The 24,306-nt window shown below is 35.5% G+C and overlaps 1 protein-coding gene across 1 annotated transcript; it reads right to left on the reverse strand.

The window, feature by feature from the left end:
- Positions 1 to 2,215: 2,215 nt before the first annotated feature.
- Positions 2,216 to 20,890, reverse strand: Med30 (mediator complex subunit 30). Its single transcript, XM_027947354.2, has 4 exons — positions 20,570 to 20,890; positions 13,276 to 13,434; positions 11,296 to 11,400; positions 2,216 to 2,607 (listed from the first exon to the last, which is right to left on the reverse strand). The coding sequence occupies exons 1-4, from the start codon at positions 20,744 to 20,746 to the stop codon at positions 2,512 to 2,514; spliced, it is 537 nt and encodes a 178-aa protein (XP_027803155.1). The 5' UTR covers positions 20,747 to 20,890; the 3' UTR covers positions 2,216 to 2,511.
- Between the last annotated feature and the right edge of the window lie 3,416 nt (positions 20,891 to 24,306).

Consider the following 24,306-nt stretch of genomic DNA (forward strand, 5'->3'; position numbering starts at 1 on the left):
GGAATTTTGACATTTCCCCAGTTGATTCTATTGTAGAAGAATGGTTGAGAACTGTTGACATAGAATATAATTTTTAACTACTCAAAATGCCCGAATATGGGTTTAATTTTATATCACTACTGCTATTTTCAAGGTTCTTTCCTATTACAGTACTTACAACTCTCATTAAACTGTTGAGGGCAATATTTTTCAGTTCCAGTAACATATCACCTAAAAAACTTTTGTTAAATATACAGATTTTTAAACCTCTATTTTAGAGGTTGATTCCATATATTTGTAGTAAAATGTGCATTAAAAAATACAAGTGATTCTTTTGCATGTTAAAATTGAAGAGATAAGCCTTAGGAAGACATCCGCAAAAGTTAAAACAGTTTAGGCAGTTCTAACAAAGAGCATGCCATTTGGTGGTCTTGTGATCCTCTCAGAGGAAGAATAATAAAGATCTTAAAAACACAGAGATATTTATAATATCTGTTGATTTTCTAATAGTTTTTGGAGTGCAAATTACGTATTGGCAATAGTAAGAACTTTTGGAAGAAAGTATGACTCTTGCATTAGTATATAATATCAATTTTATGTAAAAATATAAACTTAAAAATAACTAATATTTTAATTTTAAAAAGATGAGAAAAAATTTGAGACTATCAGATGCAAAAAAAATGACCTCTTATTCTTTCCATTTATGCTTAAAAAATCAGTTCATGATGCCCTGCTGTTTTAAAGGATTAGACAAAAATTCAAGGCATCCAGTAATGTTAGACAAATTTAAGGACACTCAGAATAACAAACACTTGAAGCTTTAGGACAAGCACATATTTTAGTCTAGGGCTGAAAAACTCGTCTGTCTAGCTTAAACTTCAGTGGGAATTTAGGGAAAGAAAAACGGATTACTCAAGCTGGAACTACATCAAAATGTCAAGTTAACAGGTTTTGGTGTGTAATGGTGCCAAGGGATCTAACGTCTGAATGATCAAGGCCATAGATTGCCAAATCATTTTAAAGATAATGTCCTTACCAGAATGCTGGAGCTTTCCTTTTATTTTTTTCTTAGCCTTTTCCTACATGCTTTACCCCAGGCTAACCAAGACCTGACAAAATCACACAGCAATTAATTGAAGCAGCTGCAAAGAAACAGCTGCAAAGAAAAATGCTAACACAGAAGCCCATAAATTCAGAAAGAAAAAATTAAAATTAAGACCAGTAATTTCCCCCATAACAGTGAATGATGCATTTGGTTTTCTGCAAATGCTTTTTGGCTTTTGAAGTTTGAATAACTGGAATTATATCTATAGCATTATGTACAAATGAAGAACATCAGTAGACCATGGTTGCCACTGTTTTACTTGAAAACTTTCCTTGTTGGTCCTTTTTCTTATTTCTAAAATTTGCTCCCTATCCGGTACAATCTTCCGTGTCTCCCACAGTCAATTCTGGCCATAAGAATGCATTTCTTACCTAAGTTAGTTTAATCATAGTGCCAATTTACATAATTGGCCCATTGGTTGGTTGTATTACCCAATATTTTTAGAGTCCATTAGAGAATTTCTTAATTTACTGGTGAAGAAGCAGCTTATCCTTTATGATCAGGATACAGAAAAGATATCAAGGTAAGACAGTGGAGAGCATCTTTCCTGCCATTTTAAGAAAATCTGTCTTCAGTGAAAAGAAATAGGGCATCAGAAACAAGCAGAAAGTAGAAGAAGATTTAGAAAATCTTGGAGGCATTAAATCTTGGCTTTAATTTTTGAAGCCTTGGTTTCCACAAATTTCTTTAATTCTATGAAGCTCTTCTCTAACATCTTTGCTTTTTTTTTTTGCTGCAGGAATAAATCCCCTTTTTGGCTTAATCTATATTGAACTTAGTGTCTAACATCTGCAACCAAAATTTTAAGCCAGAATGTGATGAAATAAGAATATATCATTTTTACAATGAGAAGAGATTAGCTTGCCTAATAGCATGTTACAACGGAATTTACCTTTTTCAATCTACTGCCATACACTAAAAAGAAAGTTGAAATTTGGAGGGTTAGTGGGGTCTATGTGTTTAATGAGTGACTGGGTAAACTGGCATCAACTCTGAGTGAACACCCTCCCAGAATGTGGGGCTATGGCTCTATAGTACTGCATCCTCATTAGTTACTACTCCATAGTAGAGATGTTCTCTACAGATAAATTTAAACTCTAAAAGGGTAACTGAAATGAGTATAACTATTGGTCAAATTTAAAAATATATATAAAACTTTATTTTGCTTTTATAAACAATTATTCAATTCATGAAGACTAACCAAAGCTCAAGCCCTATCACAGTTTATTATAATACTCTTTCATTGAATCAACAGCATTAAAAAAAAAAAAGTTAATGAATACAGTAAAGCCACAATGTAAATATAGGAACTTTAGTTCTAGTAACTAAAATTAAAGTAGATAAATAATCTTTTTCAAAGGGAAAATATATTTAAGGGAAAAAAACAACAGCATAATATGTGTAGAGCAGGAAATTTAAATATCAGTTTAGTTCCTCATTGCCAGCATGGCATTTATATCCCAGATGAGATTTCGTAATTGATCCATAATTTGCTTCAGCTGTTGATTCTTCTGTTTGAGTTTCTGTGAAAACAAAAAGAATTTATCAAGAATGTTTCATGAAATATAGACCATGAAGTCAGAAGATTAAAATGTCGTAAGCTAGGACTCTAACAATCCAGATAGAAGTTAAGCTTAAGAATCCTGCAAGGCGGGTCTCAACCTTTTCCTGCCCCCAGATCTTCCCTGATGGGCATCTTGAATTCTAATTCAGCTCCAGTCCCCAACTCTATTTATTCTTCCACCTCCACCATCAAAGAAAATAAGCTAAGTATTCAATTGTTATAAAATCTAAGTACTTAGATTCATCACGGTAGAGAACACCCACTTGAGCCAGATTTCCTGAGTGTTGAGACACTCAGTTGCTTCCCTAATTAAATGGATGACATTGTCCAAAATTATTTTCACATCAGAAAAATGAAGGTAATAACTGAACCTATCTCATAGGAGTTGTTAGGAAGATTAAATGATCTGATTCATGTAAAACGTCAGAACTGCCTGGCATGTAAGTAAGCATTCAACAAATGTTAGTGATAGGAACAAAATGTAAACCATCAATATAAAACTATAATTAAAAATAGAATGCCTGATGCAACTGGTCTTTCAAAAATGTGGGAGAAGTCACTGTTTGCCCATAGCATGGAGTGTAATCTATTTCCAATTCTGAAAACAAAGACAGAATGGCACAGAGTTAAGTGCAATGATCTTCACAACTAAGATCTGCTGCAGGCCTAGACTACATGTGGCAGGTGCATATTCTTGGGTTCTACTAGATTAGAGTCTATACAATTCATTTTAAACATTCTTCAAGTCCTATGTGGTAAATATTTGCTTAGGAAAAACAAGAAAATAATAAGGAGCTTCTAGTTAGTGTTTACTAGTTATTGTAACAACAATCATTATTATTCCATAACTTTTTGGAAACATTACATTTGGAGATACATTATTTAATTAGTTTATTTTAAAGATATATTAAACTACCTCCAGGTAATCTAGTATATATCATCACAAAAGGTCTAAAAAATCTCAGTTTTGATTTCATTAAAAAGCAAACTAACATAGCTTCCTGTGTTCATATATAAATACACAACCAGTGACACTTCACATCATGTACAACTACAAGAACTGGATTCTAATTAGAATGAGTTATATTCCACGTATAATATGTCAAAATATACGGCTGTATATATATATGACAGTATATGACAGGAATATATTTTGATTTATTATACATACATCCATATATATACATATATATATATATATATATATATATATATATATATATATATATATATATATATATATAAACACATTAAACTGGGGAAAAAAAAAGGCAAACTAAGGGCTGGGGATGTGACTCAGCAGTAGAGTACTTGCCTGACATGCATAAGGGCCTGGGTTTGATCCCTAGCATCTCAAAACAAAAAACAAACAAAAAGCTAAAATTTAATATATGCAAACTAAGTTGCTTATATTATTTCTATCCAGAGTTAGAGAAGTTACAGGAATGAAATGGTTAAAAGGGAAGACAAAAAAAGTACTACTAGAAAAAAGAAAAAGAATTCACAGAGATTTTAATAATCTTTAATAATGTTAAATTTAATTCATATTTGAAAGAATTAGCACAGCACAGTCCTAACACATCTGACCATACAGAACACGGGTTTGACTCTGAGCCTCACTTTTAACATGGCCTTTAGGAAGAGAACCTTGGTACTTTTAGCTACTCAGTCTCTTCACTCAGTTTTCAGATGACCCATCTTCCAAGCTGTATCATCCCAACTATTTGGAAGTCAGTTATTGAAGCAGTGTATATACTATCAAGTAAAGTTGACCCAGATTAGGTGACAGATGAGGAATGGCCAAGTTTATAAAGTCTTTTTCATCCTAGAGACAGTTGCATCCACCAAGGGTAGAAGCACCACAGAGAAACCAAGGAACAAAGGTGCAGTATTGAGAGACTGGCAATCCCAGTCACAGTTCTAACTCTGCCTCTACCTTGCTATGCGATCTCAGATAAATTTCCTCTCAGCAATCTCATCAATAAAATGGGACTACAGAATCTAAGGTCCCTGCCACCTGTATTTTCTGTACACCCACACATAAGAGGACAAGTGGTTACAGAGGCATGTGACAGATTGAAGACAAGAGCTACTGAGTAAGAATAAAAGGAAGAGAATGTAAGTTGACTTCTAAAAAACTAATTTGAATTATTAAGTTCTGAATGATCTAATCACTTTTGAAAGTTTCAGAACTTCATCATCAAGTAGGAGGAAGTTTAAGCATAGTGACCAAATGCTTAGACTATTACCTGGTAAGGTGGATGGCAGAGGAAAAATATCAGATGCTCTGGAACTCTAAAAGATAAGGCACTGCCTGATTGAAAAGGTCAGCAAACAGGAAAAATACTTTTGTTCGGGGTCTAGAAGAGTTAGTGGTGAGCTAAGAGTGCAAGGAGGATACATTTGGGCTTGGCAGTAGGTAATGGGACCCATTAAAATTCTTGAAAGACAAAAGAGATGATTAAACTGTAATGAAAAGATTAACCTCTAGTGGAATGGATTCTCCAAAATACCTTGGACCAAACTGTGCCCATGACAACGGAGAAAGAGGAGGGTTTTATGTGCTGGACACAGCTAAAATCCATTCAAAGGCCCAGTCTGGTAAATAAGCTCAGTGACTGAATATTCAGAAAGTAACTAGAACTAACAGGGCGCAGTGGCACATGCCAGTAATCCCCAAAGCCAGCCTCAGCAACAGCAAGGTGCTAAGCAACTCGGTGAGACTTTTTCTAAATAAAATATAAAATAGGGCTGGGGATGTGGCTTAGTGGTTGAATGTTCCTAAGTTCCATATCCAGTACCAAAAAAACAAACAAAAAAAGAAAAAAAAAGACAATAGGAACTAGAATTAATAAAATTATATTTTGATTTATTATACATACATCTTTATATATATATAAAAACATTAAAATGGGGAAAAAAAGGCAAACTAAGGGCTGGGCTGAGTGGTTAAAAACAGAATGTATATCAGTATCAGAACAGGGTTTGCAGATGGCTCACACAATGATACCATTATTGGAATAAATGTAAAGTCTACCGAAAAGACTACTTTCAAGAAAATTCACTTGGAAATATAAATTCTAATATACTGGTTTATTTTCTTTTTAACACCTCATTAATTCCTAAAAAATTAAGTAAGAGTATTTTCAAATTAATATTGAAGTCTAGACAGTAGTAAAAGATTTTTTTTTTAAAGTATGATATAAAGTACTTGGATAGTTTTTTTCAAAGATGCCATAAAGTTTCAAATTAAAAAATTAGCATACAAGTAAAATATCTAGAGTCAAAACACATCATGAAACTATCAACAGCAGAGCTGACAGTTATGCTTATTAGTGGTTAAATTGTAAATAAATTTTCATGACATGATATAGGATTTAATATATACAATCTTGCCACTGATTGATTTTAACAGAGGTTGACAGCTGCTATTTTCAAAATCCATCAGCTGTGCCTAATTCGTTACATTAACAGGTGAATGTGTAAGCAGAGTAGATACTTACAGAATATGTTTATGCTAAGTCACACCATGTAATTTAATATTCATACAAAGGATGTGACACTTGACCCAAAACGCTTTAATTTCTAAATGCCTGGACTCAATTATATGTCAACCCTGTAAATGCTGCCTACTATCTCTTTCAATTTTATTTTACCATTAACAGAATAGCCTTAAGCAAAATAAAACATATTTTGATGTCCCTAAAGCATAAACTCTGAAACAAGAATTTATCCTTTACTTGGGCATCAGGGCTTACAGATTCCAGGATATATAAAGAAAAAATGAAAAGTATTTAAACCAAAAAAAGCGAATAAAACCAGGCCATTTTGTTATCTGATGATTTATGTACATCAACAGTGGGCCTCAAAGTTTCAGGTGCTCAAATTGTGAAATATGATATATCAAGAACTATGTAATGTTTTGAACAGCCAACAATAAAAAATTAAAAAAAAAAAAAAAAAAAAAAGTTTCAGGTGCTATAGTAGCTAACATGCATTGTTAGAAACTAGACAGCAAACACACCTAGTCTGTTTGGTACAATTCGTGTAGATGATATAGCAATATTGAAAATGACCAATTGTGGATGAAATAAGGAGTATAAAAATATTCATTTTATTCAGAATAAAAAATATGCATTACAATAAAGCTGAAGATATTTAATTGAATATGAGAAACAATTCTATTACTGATCATAGATGTATAAAGCAACTTAGTTATTTAATACAAGTAAATGCCAATGTATTAAAAATATGGTGTGATACTGATGTTTCTACAAAGATCCATCAAAACATGACATGAGTACATGAAACAGGGGCTGCTTTCCATTAGAGAGCCTTAGGTTCTCTAAGCAGAAACCTGTCCTTTCATCTGAACCATGCTTGAGGGCAGACAACACTTCAGGCTCGTTCATGGTAGAAATTCTGATATTTGGGAGAATGCCTTGTACACAGAAAGCACTCAAACACTTGAATATTTGATTATTCAAACAAAGAGCAAAATATAAAGCTTCCCCCAAATCTAGAAAAATGGAAAAAAACAAGAAAACAAAAATCCTTGGCAATCATTTCCAAACTTCTTTTTGTTGTTGTTTAATATTGCCATTTGGTATTAAAAAAAGAGATGGTCATTATTAAAAATTCTTCATTTTTATACTCCACACCAAAGTAGGCAAGAAATATTTTGGATGCTTCAGTGTAGATAGCTGCAGTGGTTTGGATAAGTGTCTCCTGAAGGCCCAATTCTTAAAGGCTTGGTCCCTAACCCTTAGCTAGGCGATGAAGGTGGAGGGTGGTGAAGTTTTGGGTAACTGGGAGGGGCGAGCCCTTGAAGGGGACTGTGGGATTCTGGTCTCCTCCTCTCTGCCTCTTTCCTACCTTGTCAAGAGGTGAATGTGTGTACTACAACACATGCTCCATGATGTATTATGCCACTACAGGCAGTCCCAAAGCAATGGGGGCAATTAGTCATGGCCTGAAAGCTGCAAAATTGTCAGCCGAAAAATAAACGTTTCCTTTGAAGCTGATTTATTTCCTATATTTGTTACTGTAACAGAAAGCTGATGAAACACTAGCAAAATTCTGTAAACTTTAAAACTCTAGTACCTACTAAGTATATGAACAAAAAGCAAACTTTAAGTCCATAATAAGAATGTACTTTGATTAACATAGAAATGACAAAAATTTATGAATACAGATATTCAACAATACTTGACAAATTAAAACCTTTTATTTTTAAGAGCATCCATGTGATTAAACAATTAAATTAAGAAATCTGTCATCCAAAGGCAGCTACTTAAATTAACATAGTTTTCACATAAATACTCTCAGATATGAGTGCCATTGAGGCAAAAATACATGTACCAATAAATCATGAGCTCCATATCTTAAAAAATGTTGATAATATATTTTAACCCTATATTTTAGAAGGGAGATACAAGGTGTAAAGAAGTTGGAGGAAAAGAATTTCATGAATTATTGGTATTAACTTGCTTTTCAGCAGTTTACTTTCTTTCTGCTTTTTTGGGGGACTAAACTTTAAGTGATCTCAGCTGTGTCCCAACTTTCACCTCTGCCCACCACCTAATTCTTCAGTGCTTTCTCAAAATACAGGAATAAGAAGAAACCCAGCAAGTACAAGAGTGCTTTGAGGCCAGTGGATGAGCACTTACCCATGCTCCTCAAGACAAGATACTTTCCCCCTAAGTTTTCTTTTAAAAAACAACTGCCTTAGAAATTCAGAGTGTGGATTTTAATCTGATTAATTTAAAATATCTAAATTCATTCTTTACTCATTGTAACAGCAATTGACTAATATAACAAAAAGTATTTCCTGAAGTTAAAGCAGAACCTGGTTTAACATCTGAATTATATGGGAAAATAACATTTGGAATACTGAATTTTATTACATAAATAAACTTCAGAAATGCTGGCTATCTATTGAAATGCTGCGTATTTTTTGGTGCATTGAAAAAACACTTGACCCAGAAAAATATTGTGGTCAAGATACACATATGTATCTCTTCTTTTTTTGAAAGCCTTAATGAAAATGGCAGAGGTGGGGGGAAAAAAAAGCCAGCCACTCATAGGGAGAAAAGTTACTAGAGAGGAAAGAGCAGCAGATGCAAGAAGGTAAAGTTTAGGATGAATAGAAAAGAAGGGGGTAGTCAATGACTTGGCAGAGAGGAGGCGTCTACAACCCAAAGGGTGCAGGAGTCTGCCACTGAGAATAGGGCTGAACCACCCCAGAGAATGAGGGACAAGCACCATGTCAAGGGCACCCAGGTGGCCTGGGATGATAACTGGCGGTGGGGTTCATAGAGGTGTACCACTAGAAGAGCCCGAGGCGCCTCACAAACTTGCCCTCCTGGTCACCAGGTGGCTGTGCACCTTCTCCCATCCTGCCCTCTTAGGAACAGGAGGCCTCCTGCAAAGGGAAGCACAATAGCTGGATTCGGTGACCTCAGGAGAGCAGAGGCAGTAAAAAATATACATATTATTAATGGAAATATGTCACTTCTTAACAAATAAATGTCTCACATCTTTAGAGTAGCAAACACTATCTTTTTTTTTTTTTTTTTTTTTTTTTTTGTGGTGCTGGGGATTGAACCCAGGGCCTTGTGCATGCGAGGAAAGCACTCTACCAACTGAGCTATAACCCCAGCCCAGCACCATGTATTAAAAGTTCCTAGTCCCCTTTTCATTTTTAACCAATCTCCTTCTGTGAGTTCTTTGCTGTAATTGTCATGACTACTATCATATTTGTGGGAAATACTCTTCTTAAGCTGCATTTCACCTTTTAAAACAAAGCTACTATACTTTATGACATAAAGTCCAAGTTTTCCTTTCTCCTAGGTTTTGAAATACATATTTATTTTAATTGTCTAATATTTTATTATGAAGATGTTATTTTCAACTCTGAAATTCATTTTGATACATGTGATATATAATGTAAAAGGTAGTTTAGTTTAGTTTAGTTTCTCCTCTCCTATTTTTTAAGATGGATTTTCTATACAATCCTCCTTCTGTCATAGTCAATGGGAAGGCTATTTTTTGGCTATTATTTTACTAATCTGTCTGCATTTATACCAGTATTACATGCTTAATTACTATCTTTATAATATCTTCATATTACATTTTAATTTTTAAAGTATTCTACTTCGTTGTTTTCATCAAAATTTTCTTAGAAATTTTATTTTCAAGAAAAAAAATTTCATTTGGATTTTTTGGGGATTTATTTCTTGATTGGCACTGCACTAAAATAAATTCCTACTTCTGTATGATTTTGAGAAAAGTCCTGTTTGGATCTGGACTGTTACTGCCTTCATAGTTTGTTAATCAAACAATGAAATGATCAATGTTGGAATTTTTATAATACCCACTGCCCTCCTCAAAATTCTGTATGCTCTTTAATTATTTAAATGTATTTATGTATCATAGTAAGGTTTGTCACACATATTATTGATGTAATCCCTATCTACTCAATATTTCTTGTAATTGTGAACAAAACCTTATAATCTAATTGGTTTACAGCATTATAAGAGCCTGGTGTCAATCTCGTATTAAGCCATTTTATGGAACTTTTACAGACTCTTTATCAAATGAATTTCTTTGAGCATTTTAATAAGCCTGTAGATAATATTACAACTCTTATGTCCTAACATTTGTTTATTGTCTTTTTGTACTGCCTAAAACTTCAAAAATAATGTTAAACATTAGTGTATACAGCAACTTATTTTATGCCAATTTTTGGTAGGAATATACTTCTTTATTTCACCTGTATAAAAATTGTTGGCTATTTATCTGAAATTAAAAGATGGAAAAGAAACTATATTGCTAATTGTTTTCAGTGCTCTTTGGATTAGCAACTGGTATTGATGTCTATCAAATGTCTTTCAGACACCTGAGAAAATATTTTTCAGTGTTATCTACTGACATTACATATTACATATATATATTGAAATTATGCTTATGAACCTCAGAAAATCATTTTTAGCTAAGATGTATTGTTAATACACTGATGTATCCTACTAACCAGAATACAGAATGTCAGAGAAGTGAGCTGAATTTACAAGTGAAAGAGGGAGGTTGGTAGTTCTATTCACTGTGTAACTTCTGTTAGGTTTTGGTAAGTTTAGGTCACATTTGCACAGAATGAACTGACAACTCTCCCTATTGTTCTGTGTGTTGCATGAGAACTATCTGAACACTGTCTTCTGAACTTTTAAAAGTATTGGGCAATAAATGCATTCCAGTCAGGAACTTTTGGGGGGGCAACAAATTAATGCTTTGCTAATTCTCACTTTCTTATTCCGGCATTGAGATATTCACATTTCCTATTTGTAAATTTTTATCATTTGCTGCTCAAAATATGTCATACACAGCAAGGTAGACTTGTGCTTAGAAAAGAGAAAAGTAAATGGGTTGTCATGGAGATCTGTGGGGTTCTTTAAGAATTTTATTGAATGAATTTTGTGTCTCTTCAGACATTTCTACTTACCTTAGTTCTTCATTCTAAATAGGATGAGTCTGCCACAAAAACAATATTATGTAATTCTACAATTTAAATTATGTTTTGAGTTACAATGGACTTGTTAGTATTTTTTTATCAAGAGTTCTTAAATGTACAACATACAGATGAATAACTCACTTTATTTACTTCGGCAATCTCTCGTCTCTCTTCACTAGCAAAACGTGGCAGGCCAGCCCGATCATCATTCTTTGAGCCTTCTTCTTCTACATATGGAATAAGTTGCTAAAGAGTGAGGAACAAAAGTTAAAAATAAAAAATGTGATCTGAATTGTCCAATTAGACTGGTATAGAGGATGTATCAGATTAATGCCAATTTTCATACTTTTAGTAGTTTAAAAATAAATTTCAATTCTGACAATTACCTGAAATAGCAGTTTTAGAAGTTTATCATTTTGATGCATTCTATATATTACCCTTTGGGTTTCTTTTGCAAAAGGCCTTTATAACACTGGTTGTCACATATAATTAAATAATATCTTACTCATTCAATCAGCAAATATTTGATTGGCAGACACTGGATAAGACACTGCAAAACTAAAGTCAAGTAAGATTTGTGAGTTACAGTTTGAGATAAATAAGATGGGCTCTTTCCTTCCTCTTTACTAGAAGGAAAGAACTGCATGGATTACATTAACATGCCATCTGAAACTTCAGTATGCATGCAAATTTCTAGATGTCTTAACATCTTTTCATTGTCAAGAATCTCTTTTTGTTAGGTCAAATTTACAAATCAGTGAAACTAATAGCAGAATTATAATTAAATGTGTGTGGTTTGTGATGAAGTCCACTAAAGAAGCCCCCTGCAGAATTCAGGAATTAACAGCTTCCGCCATCTGGTATTGTATGTGGGAACAGGCCAGAAGAATATAACTGGTCAAAGTGGCAGCTGCCTCTCCAAACTTCTTCCTGTTCTTGGGACAAATACAAACTTACCCATATCTACATTCACTCTTTGTCCCTTTGCTCTCCTAATACAGAGCTGTCCTTCCTTCTTCAGATAATTAATGTGCATGCAGTCTGTGCTGATTCTTCTGCCCTGTCTTCACTCATTCCTCTTCCTTCAGTCTCTCCCTACACTTTTCCTCCTTTATCATCTAAATATGTTCCAGTCTTTTCCATTTTGAGAGCAAAAACTCCCCAAACTCTTGCTCCCATCTTTCCTTCCATCTACTTCTTTCCTTTTTTATTTATTTATGCTTCTCTAATTGTTGGTTCCAGCTCTTTACTTCCTGTTTAATCTTCAAATCACTGTGATCTAACTTCATGCTACATGTTTCTCCAAAGCTCACTCTACTCAAATGTACCAATGATTTTCAGCTAGCAAAACCCAGGGGACAGTTTTCATTCCTAATTTTCCTCAACCTCTGGAACATCTGACAATGTCAACCACATTCCTGATCTTCCTCTCACATCTTTGACCGTTTCTTTTTTAGGCTGTTTTGCATTTAACTCTTTCTCTGTTCATCTCTTACATACTGATCACTCAAAATTGTCCTTTACAGGTAGTGAGAGAACATACAAGCTTCCCAGCTACGTGAGGTGACAAAGATATGTCAACAGGAAAATGCTACTTAGAGAAATAAACACACCTAGTTAACTAAATATATCTGTAACCCAAGACTAAATTTAGAAATCATATGTTTCAAACAGAGTGCTTCCACCTGACTACAAATCAAACCTAAATCAATACTGATTAAAAATCTTTTAACTGTAAAAAACTTTCATGAAAACCATTTTAAAGGTATTTTATAACACTATTAAAACTCCTACTTAAAAAAAAAAATCATGCATTGATTTAAATAAAAGGAGATGCTGACAACCATGACAAAAATTGTCATAGACAGCCCTTTCTTCCTAATGCCACCAACAAAAGCCACAAGCAGCCTTGAAGTTAAGTCTAGAAGAAATTATTAATGTGAAAATATAGCACATATATATCATATTTTCATCTTCTCTGGTTAAAAGGGAAACCAATAAAAATTCAAAATCTGAAAATACTGAAAGGAAATACTGAAAAGGAGAGAGAAAAAAAAAAAACTACAAATGTCCCGCCACTATCTTACATCTCATATTCACGCCCATCTCACAAAAAATTACCTCTACTGGAATGGGATCCATTCCCCCACAGTTTTCATTGCATTTGTCATAAACCAATCTCAGCTTCCTGAAGAGAATGGAAAGTTGGCGAAGATGATCCTGTAGCTTTGTTAACCGGTCTTGGTATGTCCCAGTGTGGTAAGTGACACCATTTGGCAGCTTAGCAGGCAAAACAGAACAATGAAAATAAATGTAAATTAAGATTTTTAATAGGTAAAGCTAACAAAAATTTTAAGTACTGCATAAAAGTAAACTGTTGATAAAAGACATATAAGATAGGCTTGAATAATTAATTTCTTTTTTCTCATTTTCCAAATTTCCCATTCCAAATACAATGGTTTGAAAGGAAGTATATCATCTTAAATTATCTGAAATATTATTAAGATTTTTCAGAAATTCTCAAGTATTAAAACACTTTGCATGTTTCAAAGTAATGTGGTATACTATCAAAGGCAACCCACTCTAAAAGGACATATTACTAAGGGTTCAGCTAGCAAAACCCAGGGGAAAGTTTGGAAGATTTCTTACCATGAATTCTCAATGTGTGAACTTTCCCAGACACTAACAATTCAGAGAAAATTTAAGTATACCCCTGCTTTCATGTGTGGATGATAGTAAGGAGTATAATGATTTTATCTTGTATAGAGAAGCACTTCGTACCTTTCTTGTGGCATTTACTACATTTAATACTTTGCCCCTATTTTCTATTTAATAAAGCTGACACTTATATTTGTATCACCACATGCAGTATAGTGCAAACACATCCATAGGTTTTAACATACAGTCTGAATTATTTTACTTTAATGAGTTATTTTATCCACAAATCTACACTTAACCCTTCAATGAGAAGTCTCACGAAAGAACTCTTGATAAAATCTGTCAATCCTTTAGAAATGCAAAGAATCCCCCTCCAATTTGCCTAACTTAGTCAATTTCAATATTAGTTTTATAGCAGCTTCTTCAAGAAAGGAAAAATTGATTCAAAAAATTCCTCCATTCTTTTTGTGTGTGTGTGTGTGTGTGTGTGTGTGTGCTGGGGATTGAACCCAGGGCCTTGTGTATGCAGGGCAAACACTCTACCAACTGAGCTATAGCCTCAGCCCCCTGCATACTTTAAATGTGTGAGACATTGTTCTGGAAACTGGGGTAGCAGTCAACATGAAAGAAATGAGGTTACCATATTACATAGCATACATGGTAACAGCCTTGAAGATCCCTTGATCTCACTCCTCAGCTGAAAAGCTCATCAATAATCATCTCACTCATGACTGTGGATGAAAACATAAATACATCTGTCAGAAGCCACTCTGGACAGAAGCTATGTGTGCACCTGTAAGTCCTGAGTAAAGGGGTGCTGAACAGTTATTGCACCCCGTAATACACTGTGCTTTACCTCTGCTCAGATAAGGAAGGTGTGGCTTCAGGAGTGGGCATCACCAGATGGGGCTGAATTACACCCACTGTTCCTTTGTAATCCTACCCCTTTGCCCTTTTTGGGATAGAATGTTCCATGGAACCTCCCCTTGTGTGTCCCCTGTATATGAATAAAGAATTCCAGTGGCTTTCTCTCTTTCCACGGATCCCTAAGGTCACAGAGCCGCCCCTGATTTGGAAAAGGTACTTCTGTGTGTTTGTGTGCTTTCTTCACTGTTTTCTTAAATTATTGGAATAGTCAGATTTTGTGAACCCAGCATAGGTCACCAGTTTGGATAGATGGCGATAAACATCATCATACATCTAGACACTAAAAAAGCATTCAACTAAATTCAATATCCACACTTAAAATAAATATAAAACATAATAAGACTCCTCAGTATAATAAAATATATTCATCTCAGTTAAAAACTCAGCACATGGTTAATGTGAAAATATCAGAAACATTCTGCTAAAGTCTGGAACAGAAAAGGATGTCTACTAAGACCAGTAATACTACTAATGAACACTGTTCTAGAGGTGGTAGCTAATATAATCAGAGAAGAAAATGTAAGGGGGAGGTTGAAACAATAAAAAGAAGCTGTATAATAGTCACTATTTATAAATGAAATGATAATGACTACCAAAATTAAAATAATTCAATAAGGGGATGAGTACAAAAATAATAGAGAAAAAGAAATGGCTTTGCTTTTATCTATAAAAATAAACCCAAAGAAAATGGCCATAATAATGGTGACAAAAATGATTAAAGATCTAGGAACAAATTTCAATAAAAATAAAAATGAAACTTAACATGTTTCTTAGGGAAATAAAGGATATTCCATGTCTTTGGCTGGTTTATTAAGACTCAACATCATAATGATATCTTTCTAGGTTTAATAAATCTAAAGAAAACACTGATAGGTTTTTCTTACAACTAAAGTTCATTCTAACACAGAGAAAATTAAACAAGCAGGAAGAGCCAGGAATACTCTGAAAAATAAATGAAGGGCTGGAGTTGTAGCTCAGTGGTGGAGTGCTTGCCTTGCATGTGTGAGGCACTAGGTTCAATCCTCAGCACCATAAAAATAAATAAAGTAAAATAAAATAAAAGTATCGTGTCCATCTACAACTCAAAAATTTAATAATAAATTTAAAAAATAAATGTAAACAGAAGAAAGCATCAAGAAATATTTTAAAAATTTGGCTTTAATCCTTAAAAGACAGACAGATATGTGGAATAGAACGTTTCAAAAATAGAGTCATTTGTGTATAGTAGCATAGGAATGGATGGAGGAGGAAAATGAATTCATCGGCCTTTTGAAAAAAGTAATGCTAGGGCCATACCTCACACTTTACAATAGGATAAATTCCATAATGACCAAAGTTTTAAAAGCAAAAAACTGAAACAAAAAACCCCCAGAACTCTTCCTAATTTTGAAGCAGGGAAGGCCTTCCTAACCAGTCATAGAATCTAGAAGCCCTTAAAGATAAATAAATTCATTTTTTCAAAAGCATGCATAGCAAAAACTACCATAGGCAGAGCAAATAAATAAATAACAACAAAACATCAAAAGACTGAAAAAATATGTTTGCAAGTTATATCATAAATAGCAAGTTCCTACAAACTGGTGAACAGAGTAAAAAAGATGTTCCACAAAAATGATGAAAAAAATGGGCAAATAACATATATAAACATTTAGCATAAAGAAAGTATAAGTGATTTGTACATTTATAAAGAAATAGTCAAATTAATCAAATTAAGAGAAACATAAGGTAAAATTTTTATCTATCAAGCGATCAAAGATCCAAAACTAATAATATACTGTGTTGGTCTTAGTCAAGATATGGTCGCATAAACTAGTACAATCCCTGTGGAGGACAATTCATCAAAACTTATCTAATTAGATAAGCACACAGCTATTTCAAAAACGTATCCTAAAGCATACTTGCACATTTGTGTAGGAGATGATTTGCTGCAGCCTAACAGTGAGAAATTAAAAGCAGTATAAATGGTCTCACTAGAGAAAAGTTTTAATAAATTATAGGATTTCCATGCAGCAGAACAACATATACTACAAAAAGCAAAAGGGAGACCTTTCTGTACAGACATGAATAAGTATCAAGATACACTCGATGTAAAAAACAAGATTCAAAATGTGTATAATATACTACTATCAGTGCAAAAGGGGGAAATGAAAAATATATATACACATTTGCTTAAATAAGCAAAAAATATCTGGAAGGATACACAACATTAGAAGTAAGCATTGTTAACAACCACTGCCAGCAGAGATGGATTCGGTACCAACTTAATAGGAATGGGAGGGAAAACGTTCTGTTTTATTTCTGAATTCTGAATGTATTATGTATGCCAAAAATAAAATAAGAGATTTACAGGATAATAAACAGAACCAAAGCAATGCCATTTTTTTCACAAGGAATCTTAATCAGGGATTTAGGGATAATTGGGGATATATTCTTTAACTCCCCAAACTTATTTTCAAAATGTGCTTTTGCATTTTTCTTAGAAGAGCCCATGGTTTTCATCAGACTCTTAAGCAGAAAACAGACACCTAACATCTAAAAAACCATTTCTCTAAAATAAATGCTTGGAAACAACATTAGCAGTTTGTACTACACCACTCTACCTTTATGGATTAATAATACAGAGGATGGTTTCAAATCTGAATGGTTAAAAAAATGTAGTTTTCTTTCTTCTCAGAGAGGAATACTTTCCAAAAATCCCCAGTGGATGCCTGAAACCAGCGATAGTACAGAATTCTATATATACTAGTTTTTCTTACATATACAAACACGTGAGAAAATTTAATTAAAAAATCAGGCACAGTACATGAACAACAAGTAAAATAGAATAATTATAACAATATATTGTTATAAATATCATGAAAATGTGGTTTCTGTTATGGTATGGATCTGAATGTCCCCAAAAGGTTACCTGCTAAAGCCCAGGTTGCCAACCTGTGGCACTATTAGTAAGTGGCACAACCTTTAGAGGTGGGGGTCTATCTAGAGGAAGTAGGTCAGGAGGGTGGACTCTGGAAGGGTATATTTTGTTGCCTTCCTCTCTTGTGCATTCTCTTTGCTTCCTAGCTGCAATGAACTGAGCAACTATTCTCAAATACATGCTCCCTGCCATAAGGGTCTACCTCACCACAAGCCCAGAATCAATACACTGAAAGTGACATGGACTGAAACCTCTCACACTGTGAGCCAAGATAAATCTCTTTCCTCTTAAATTGATTTTCTCAGGTATTTTGTCACAACAATGGAAAGCTAACACTCCCTCTCTTTCTCAAAAGGCCTAGTTAACATTTTTGGATGATGGTTGACCATGGATAACTCAAAATGTGGATGAGGGAGCCACTGCATTAAAAAATAACCAGATGATATGCAGTTAAGAGCATCCTTTTACCTCTTCTTACAGAGTTTTAGAAAGGAAGGGGCACACTGTTGTTACCTTTTTGGTCAACTGCAATGTGCTCCACAGGGCCTCAGGTAAGTCAGACCATGCAAATAACTATCCTAGCCCCCTACCAATTAGCTTTGAATATAGATCCACATGGAATAGTAATTGATAACACACTGTGAAAGAGTTTAGTTCTATGTGGGCATGACCTGCATTGTATCTCTTTTAATAATATAGACAATTTGATAGCAAATTTATAATATAAGGAAGTTAACAGGAAGTTACTTCTCTCTTCAAAGCTCATTTCCCTTAACTGTTAAATATGGATAAAAATATTTATTGAAAATGTCTCTACAACTGTATATTTCACCAAGAAAAGTACTTGATAGATGATAGCTATTTCCTCTTCTGGCCCTAATTTAGTACTTTACATACAGCAGGTTAAAAATCAAAAAATACATTATATGCTAAACTCTAAGACATCATTTAATTCACATCTTAACCATTTTAGATATGAATCTATTTTTAAAATAACTGCTAAAGAGTTTTGATCTTCTCTTGAATTTTCTTTGTATTATATTTCACACTCACTTATTGATAATGGTCTTAAGACTTCCACAAAGCTGGGCACAATGGCACAATGCCTCTAATCCCAGTGACTGGGGAGGCTGAGGCAGGAGAACAGGAAATTTGAGGCCAGCCCCAGCAACTTAGTGAGGCCCTGTCTCAAACTAAAAAAATACAAAGGACTGAGGTTTAGCTCAGTGGTAAAGGTAAAGTAAATTTTCACAAAACAGAGTTACTCATAAAATCAGGAGAAAAACTCCTAACCACTTAAAAAAAGAAGGCAATAAAATATGTGCTAGGCACTCATAGAAATAAAACTTTAATAATCTGAAAACCTGGCTTTAAATTTACCACCGACCAGCTCTGGGTATGTCACTTTAACTCTCTTAACTACAAAATCTTCATCTGTCAAACAAGAAATCAGCATCTCATAGCATGCAGATAAGCAAGCATTAAAAATGGATCAGCCAGGGCTGGGGATGTAGCTCAGTGGTAGAGCACTTGCCTAGATTGTGTGAAACCCTGGGTTCAATATTTGGCAAGGCAAAAAATAAAAAAAAAAAATTATCCAGTTATCCAAAATGTGGTACATCAATTGGATACCTAAAAGGAAAACAATGGATTTAGACTCATACCTATTACTATAATCCCCCCCCCCCCAAATTAACCTAATACAGGTTATAAACCTAAATATGAAAACTAGAACTACAAAACTTCTGGAAGAAAGCATTGGAAAAATATTTGTCATTTTGGGCTAGGTAAAAATTTCCTAGGTATGACACCAAAACCAAACTCTGAAAAGAACAAATCAACAAGTTGAATTCCATCAAAATTAAAAATGTCTGTTCTTTAAAAGTAATATGAAGAGAATGAAAAGAGGAGCCAAACACTGGTAGAAGTATCTGCAAAGCAAAAAAGACATATAACAACAAGTGCAGATGAGGATAAGGAGTAACTAGGAAATTTGAAAGGTGCAAATTGAAATATAAATAGGTCAGCTATTTTGGAAAATTTTTTAAGATGTTAAACAGAGATATAACCTATGATTCTGCAGTTACACCCCTAAAATATCCATTCAGGAAAAAGTGTAACATGTGCACACAAAGGTTTGTAAGCAAACATTCATAGCAGCTTTATTTACAATGGCCCCCAGGTGGAAACAACCCAAACGTCCATCAACAGATGAACAAACTGTGACATATTCATACAATAGACCACTACTTGGCGATAAAAAGGAATGACTTATTGATGAGCGCTGAGGCAAAGAACCAGACAAAAGAAGCCTACATACAGTATTATTTCATTTATATAACTCTAGAAAACAAAAATTTCAGAAAACGGTGGTTACTCGAGGAAGGAGAATGGGAGGCAAAGATTTCACAGGGGCACGAGGTAACTTTTAGGGGCGACAGGTTCACTATTTTGACTGTGGTGTCGGTTTCACAAGTCCATTCATTTAAATGAACATAGTTTTATTGTATATTAGTTGTGCCAAGAAAAGGAAAGGCCTTTTTTTTTTGTTGTTTAGCAAAATGTGAATTCTTCAACTCCTTGAACTGCCCTCCTCTCCACAGGAAAATTTCTGCTGGAAAAATTTTTCGAATAATCTGAAGAAGGAAGTGAAGTGCGACCCACCGTGTCTTGAAAGGTATGGGATTTACACAGAGAACTCAGTTGAATCTAGAAACTGTGGCTTCGATCGTAGAGCAATCTGGTCTGGAAAACATCACCCCTACAGATATTTGGAGGCTGGCACATCCTTGGGGGACATTTCTGGGTGTACACGGGGTGACCTACACTTGAGGTTTGCCCAGGGCAGCGCCACTGACGCCCAGCCTTTCACTCCCAGAAGCACCCCGCTAGCTGCCCGTGTCGCACGCCCACCTGCATGTTCCTGAGGAGCTGGAAGATCTCCATCGTGCGGTACACGATGTCCTGCACAGTCTCCTGCCCGATCCTGCAGAGCGACGCCGTGTTGACCTCCCGGGCGGCCTGCTGAGCCTGGGGTCCGGCGAAGGGCCCCGGCGCCATCCCCGATGCGGCCAACGGAGGGGTGGACATGGCGCGGCTGCGACCCCCGGCCTGCAGGAGCACAAAGGCAGGTGGTCAGGGGACCGGCCGGAATTGGGACACGGCGGGCCTTTGCGTGGGAAGGAACTCGAAAGCCCCGGGCCAGCCGATTTCAAAACAACCGGCGCCACTTCCGCCCACGGTGACGCAATACGTCGTAAAAACGTCACAGGCACACCGCCCACTCAGAGAGCCTGGGAACCTGTCTCCATCGCAACCGGTCGGGATTGGACCGCACACCGGGCGAGCGAGACGGAAGGGTTAAGTAGCCAATCACTAAAAGCTTTCTGGCAAAAGGGGGCGGTACTTGTGGTGGAGGTTGGGTAGACTTGCCCACAGATCTTACCTGGAGTCAGGCCTTTGTTGGAATTGAGAGCGGTCTTTCAGTTAATGTTGGGTTCCTTGCTCAGCATTTTCTCATAACAAACCGATGAGGTTTGTAGTATTATTGTCATTTTACAGCTAGGAGGTGGGCGCAAAATGGCTAAAGTACTTGTTAAGTGCCTGCAGCATGTATTGGCAACCTTCAATTGGAACAAAATTTCTGTTCTTCACGCTTCGCAGTGACACGGTATCGACCTGTCTGATTCCTTTTGGTCCCGGGACCAGTCAAAGTAAAAATGAGCACGATAAGCACTCACTCTCCTTTCTGTCTCTAATATTTACTATAGTAGTTCCCATTTATTGTAAGTGGATAATTCTAAGACACCCAGATGCCTTGATCTGACCCAATATACTGAACTATTTTCTATACCTTAATGCGTAAAATAAAATATAATTTGTTAGTCGTAGTAAGAGATTGGTAACAATAACTAATAGAATAAGTATGCTGGGTGCGGTGGCCCATTCCTGTAATCCCAGCAGCTTCGGAGGCTGAGGCAAGAGTTCAAAGCCAGCCCTCAGCAAAAGCGAGGTGCTAAGCAACTCAGTGAGACCCTGTCTCAAAATAAAATACTAAATAGGGCTGGGGATGTGGCTCAGTGGTTGAATGCCCCTGAGTTCAATCCCCTGTACCAACCCTCCCCCACCAACACCACCAGGAGGAGGAAGAGGAGGAGGAGGAGGAGGAGGAGGATTAAGTATTACAATATACTGTGATTAAATTATTTAGAACTTAAGAATTGTTTATTTCTTAAATTTTTCATTTAATATTTTTGGACCATGATTGACCTTGGATATCTAAAACTACACAAAGTGAAATTTCAAACGGGGGGACAGCTGTGATGTTTTAGAGAATTTTATATATTTTATATAATTTATTTATAAATTCATATGATGTATATATTAAATTTTATATTTTAAATAATTTTGGCTTGTTTGAGTTCCCTCAACCTATACACACACACTAAAATGCAAAACTTCAAGGTCTTGATACGAGGGTGCTAACAATTTAGGATATTAGGAACAACATGAAGGGAGTAAGTTGGGACCTGACTGTAGACAGAGGAGGGGTGCTGAACAATGGGTTTGGAGTTTTTCCTTTGAAGGGACTGGGGAAAAGGAAGGCTGGTGCCGGCACCTTTCAAGGTAAGGAGCTTTCCCTATATTGTACAGAATCTGAAAGTTTAGCTGTAGGACAGAGGGGTGGGAAATATAGCTAAAGGCTGGTAAACCTGGGAGGATCTTCTAAATCACAGAAAGCAGTCTGGACTTTATTCTGAGTGAAACGGCAAGCCATTGAAGAGTCCCAAGAAGGAAGGAATAATTACCCACAATATTCAATTTAGAAGACTTATTCTGGCTATTAAACAGAGAATGGATAGTGGTGTGTACTGTTCCCCTCCTTCCTCTGAAAGAGGGCCGATGATGACCACCATCATCTGAATCAGAGAAGTGGCACTGTGGGTAACCTGAATAAACACTTAGTAAGTAGAATCTAGAGGACTCGATGTTGACTCCATTGGGAGCATGAGGAGAGGAAGTAATCAAGGATGCACATATATATATGTTTTTAAGAAAAGCACATTCTTATATTGAATTCATCCTTAATTCTTTCCTATTATTGTCCTCTCAGTAGATGTACTTTGTTTATATATGTAAATTTATAAATAAAATAATACATATATATTTTGTATCAGGGATTGAACCCAGGAGTGCATAATCACTGAGCCACATCTCCAGCCCTTTTTTATATTTTATTTAGAGACAGGGTCTCACAGAGTTGCTTAGGGCCTTGCTAAGTTGCTGAGGCTGGCTTTGAACTTGAAATCTTCCTGCCTCAGCCCCCTCACTTCACTGGGATTACTGGTGTGCACCACCTCTCCTAGCTGTACTTTGTATTTTCACTTTTTGACAATTCAGTCAGGCATGGTGTAACTAAAGTGGGAAATAATTATTTTTTTATTTAAATTGCATTTTAAAATTATCTTCTACATTTTTTTTCTTTTTCTGTATTAGAGTTCTCTAGAGGAACAGAATCAACAGGAAGTATAATTATAAAAAGGGGACTTATTAGCTTGGCTTACAGGATCAGAAGCTGGAGAGTCCACAGTGGCTGTCTGCAAGCTGGAGACCTGGAAGAACTATTAGCTGCACAGTCCAAGAGGCTGAAGCCCCAGAACAAGAGGGATCATCAGCCTTTATGAGAATAAAGGCTTCTGGAAACTCCCTGGAGAATCACTGACAGAGTCTTCTTTGGAAGAGTGAAGAAGCGAGAGAGTTCGAAATCCTCAGATGATCAGAGCAGCAATTAAGAACCTATTGGAGAAGAATCTAGCTTGCATCTGTTGCTGCTTTCTTGTTATTCTAAACCTTTATTCCATCCAAGCCATAATCCTACTGGACAGTGCTGCCCACGCTTAGGGAGAGTCTCCAATTCAGTTAGCTATCCCACATGCCAATCATTCCTAGACACACCCACATTGATACACCTATAAGCCTCTTAATCATTTGCATCTCTTAATCCAATCAAGTTGACAATTCAGATTGACCATTACACTGTTTTTATTTTATTCATTCTTTTTAGTTACACATGACAGTAGAAGTCATTTTGATGTAATTATGCAAGCATGAAATATCTCTAATTAGGATCTAATATTCTAATTAGGATCTCATTCTTATGGCTCTACATAATAGTGGGATTCATGATGATGTATTCATATATGTACATAGGAAAATTATTTTGGATCATTCCACTTTCTTTTATTTCCCTATATCCCCTCACTTCCCTTCATTCCCCTTTGTCTAATCTACTGAATATCTACTCTTCATGCCCTCCCTGCTTTATTGTGGGTTAGCTTTCATATATCAGTGAAAACATTCAACCTTTGGCTTTTGGGAACTGTCTTATTTAACTTAGCATGATAGTCTCAGGATCCTTCCACTTACTTGCAAATGTCATAAAGTCATTCTTTATGGCCGAGTAATATTCCACTGGATGCACGTATTTCTGCCTTGCGTAAGTAGGTGAAGTTTATGCCATTTACCAAGATAGAGTGCACTGAAGAAAAAACAAGATTCAGTGCCTTGTTTTAGTTTCCTATTGCTGCTGTAACAAATTGCCTCAAATGCAGGTGCTTAAAATAACAAATTATGTTAGAGAGGTCTGAAAT

Source organism: Marmota flaviventris, chromosome 15, assembly GCF_047511675.1.
Source record: "Marmota flaviventris isolate mMarFla1 chromosome 15, mMarFla1.hap1, whole genome shotgun sequence".
Taxonomy (NCBI): domain Eukaryota; kingdom Metazoa; phylum Chordata; class Mammalia; order Rodentia; family Sciuridae; genus Marmota; species Marmota flaviventris.

Coding starts and splice junctions, on each gene's coding strand:
- Med30 (XM_027947354.2), bottom strand. CDS start 20,746: ATGTCCACCCCTCCGTTGGCCGCATCGGGGATGGCGCCGGGGCCCTTC. Junction 11,401..13,275: donor TGGATCCCATTCCAGTAGAG/GTAATTTTTTGT, acceptor CTCACTCTTTAG/CAACTTATTCCATATGTAGA. Junction 2,608..11,295: donor AGATTGCCGAAGTAAATAAA/GTGAGTTATTCA, acceptor TTGTTTTCACAG/AAACTCAAACAGAAGAATCA.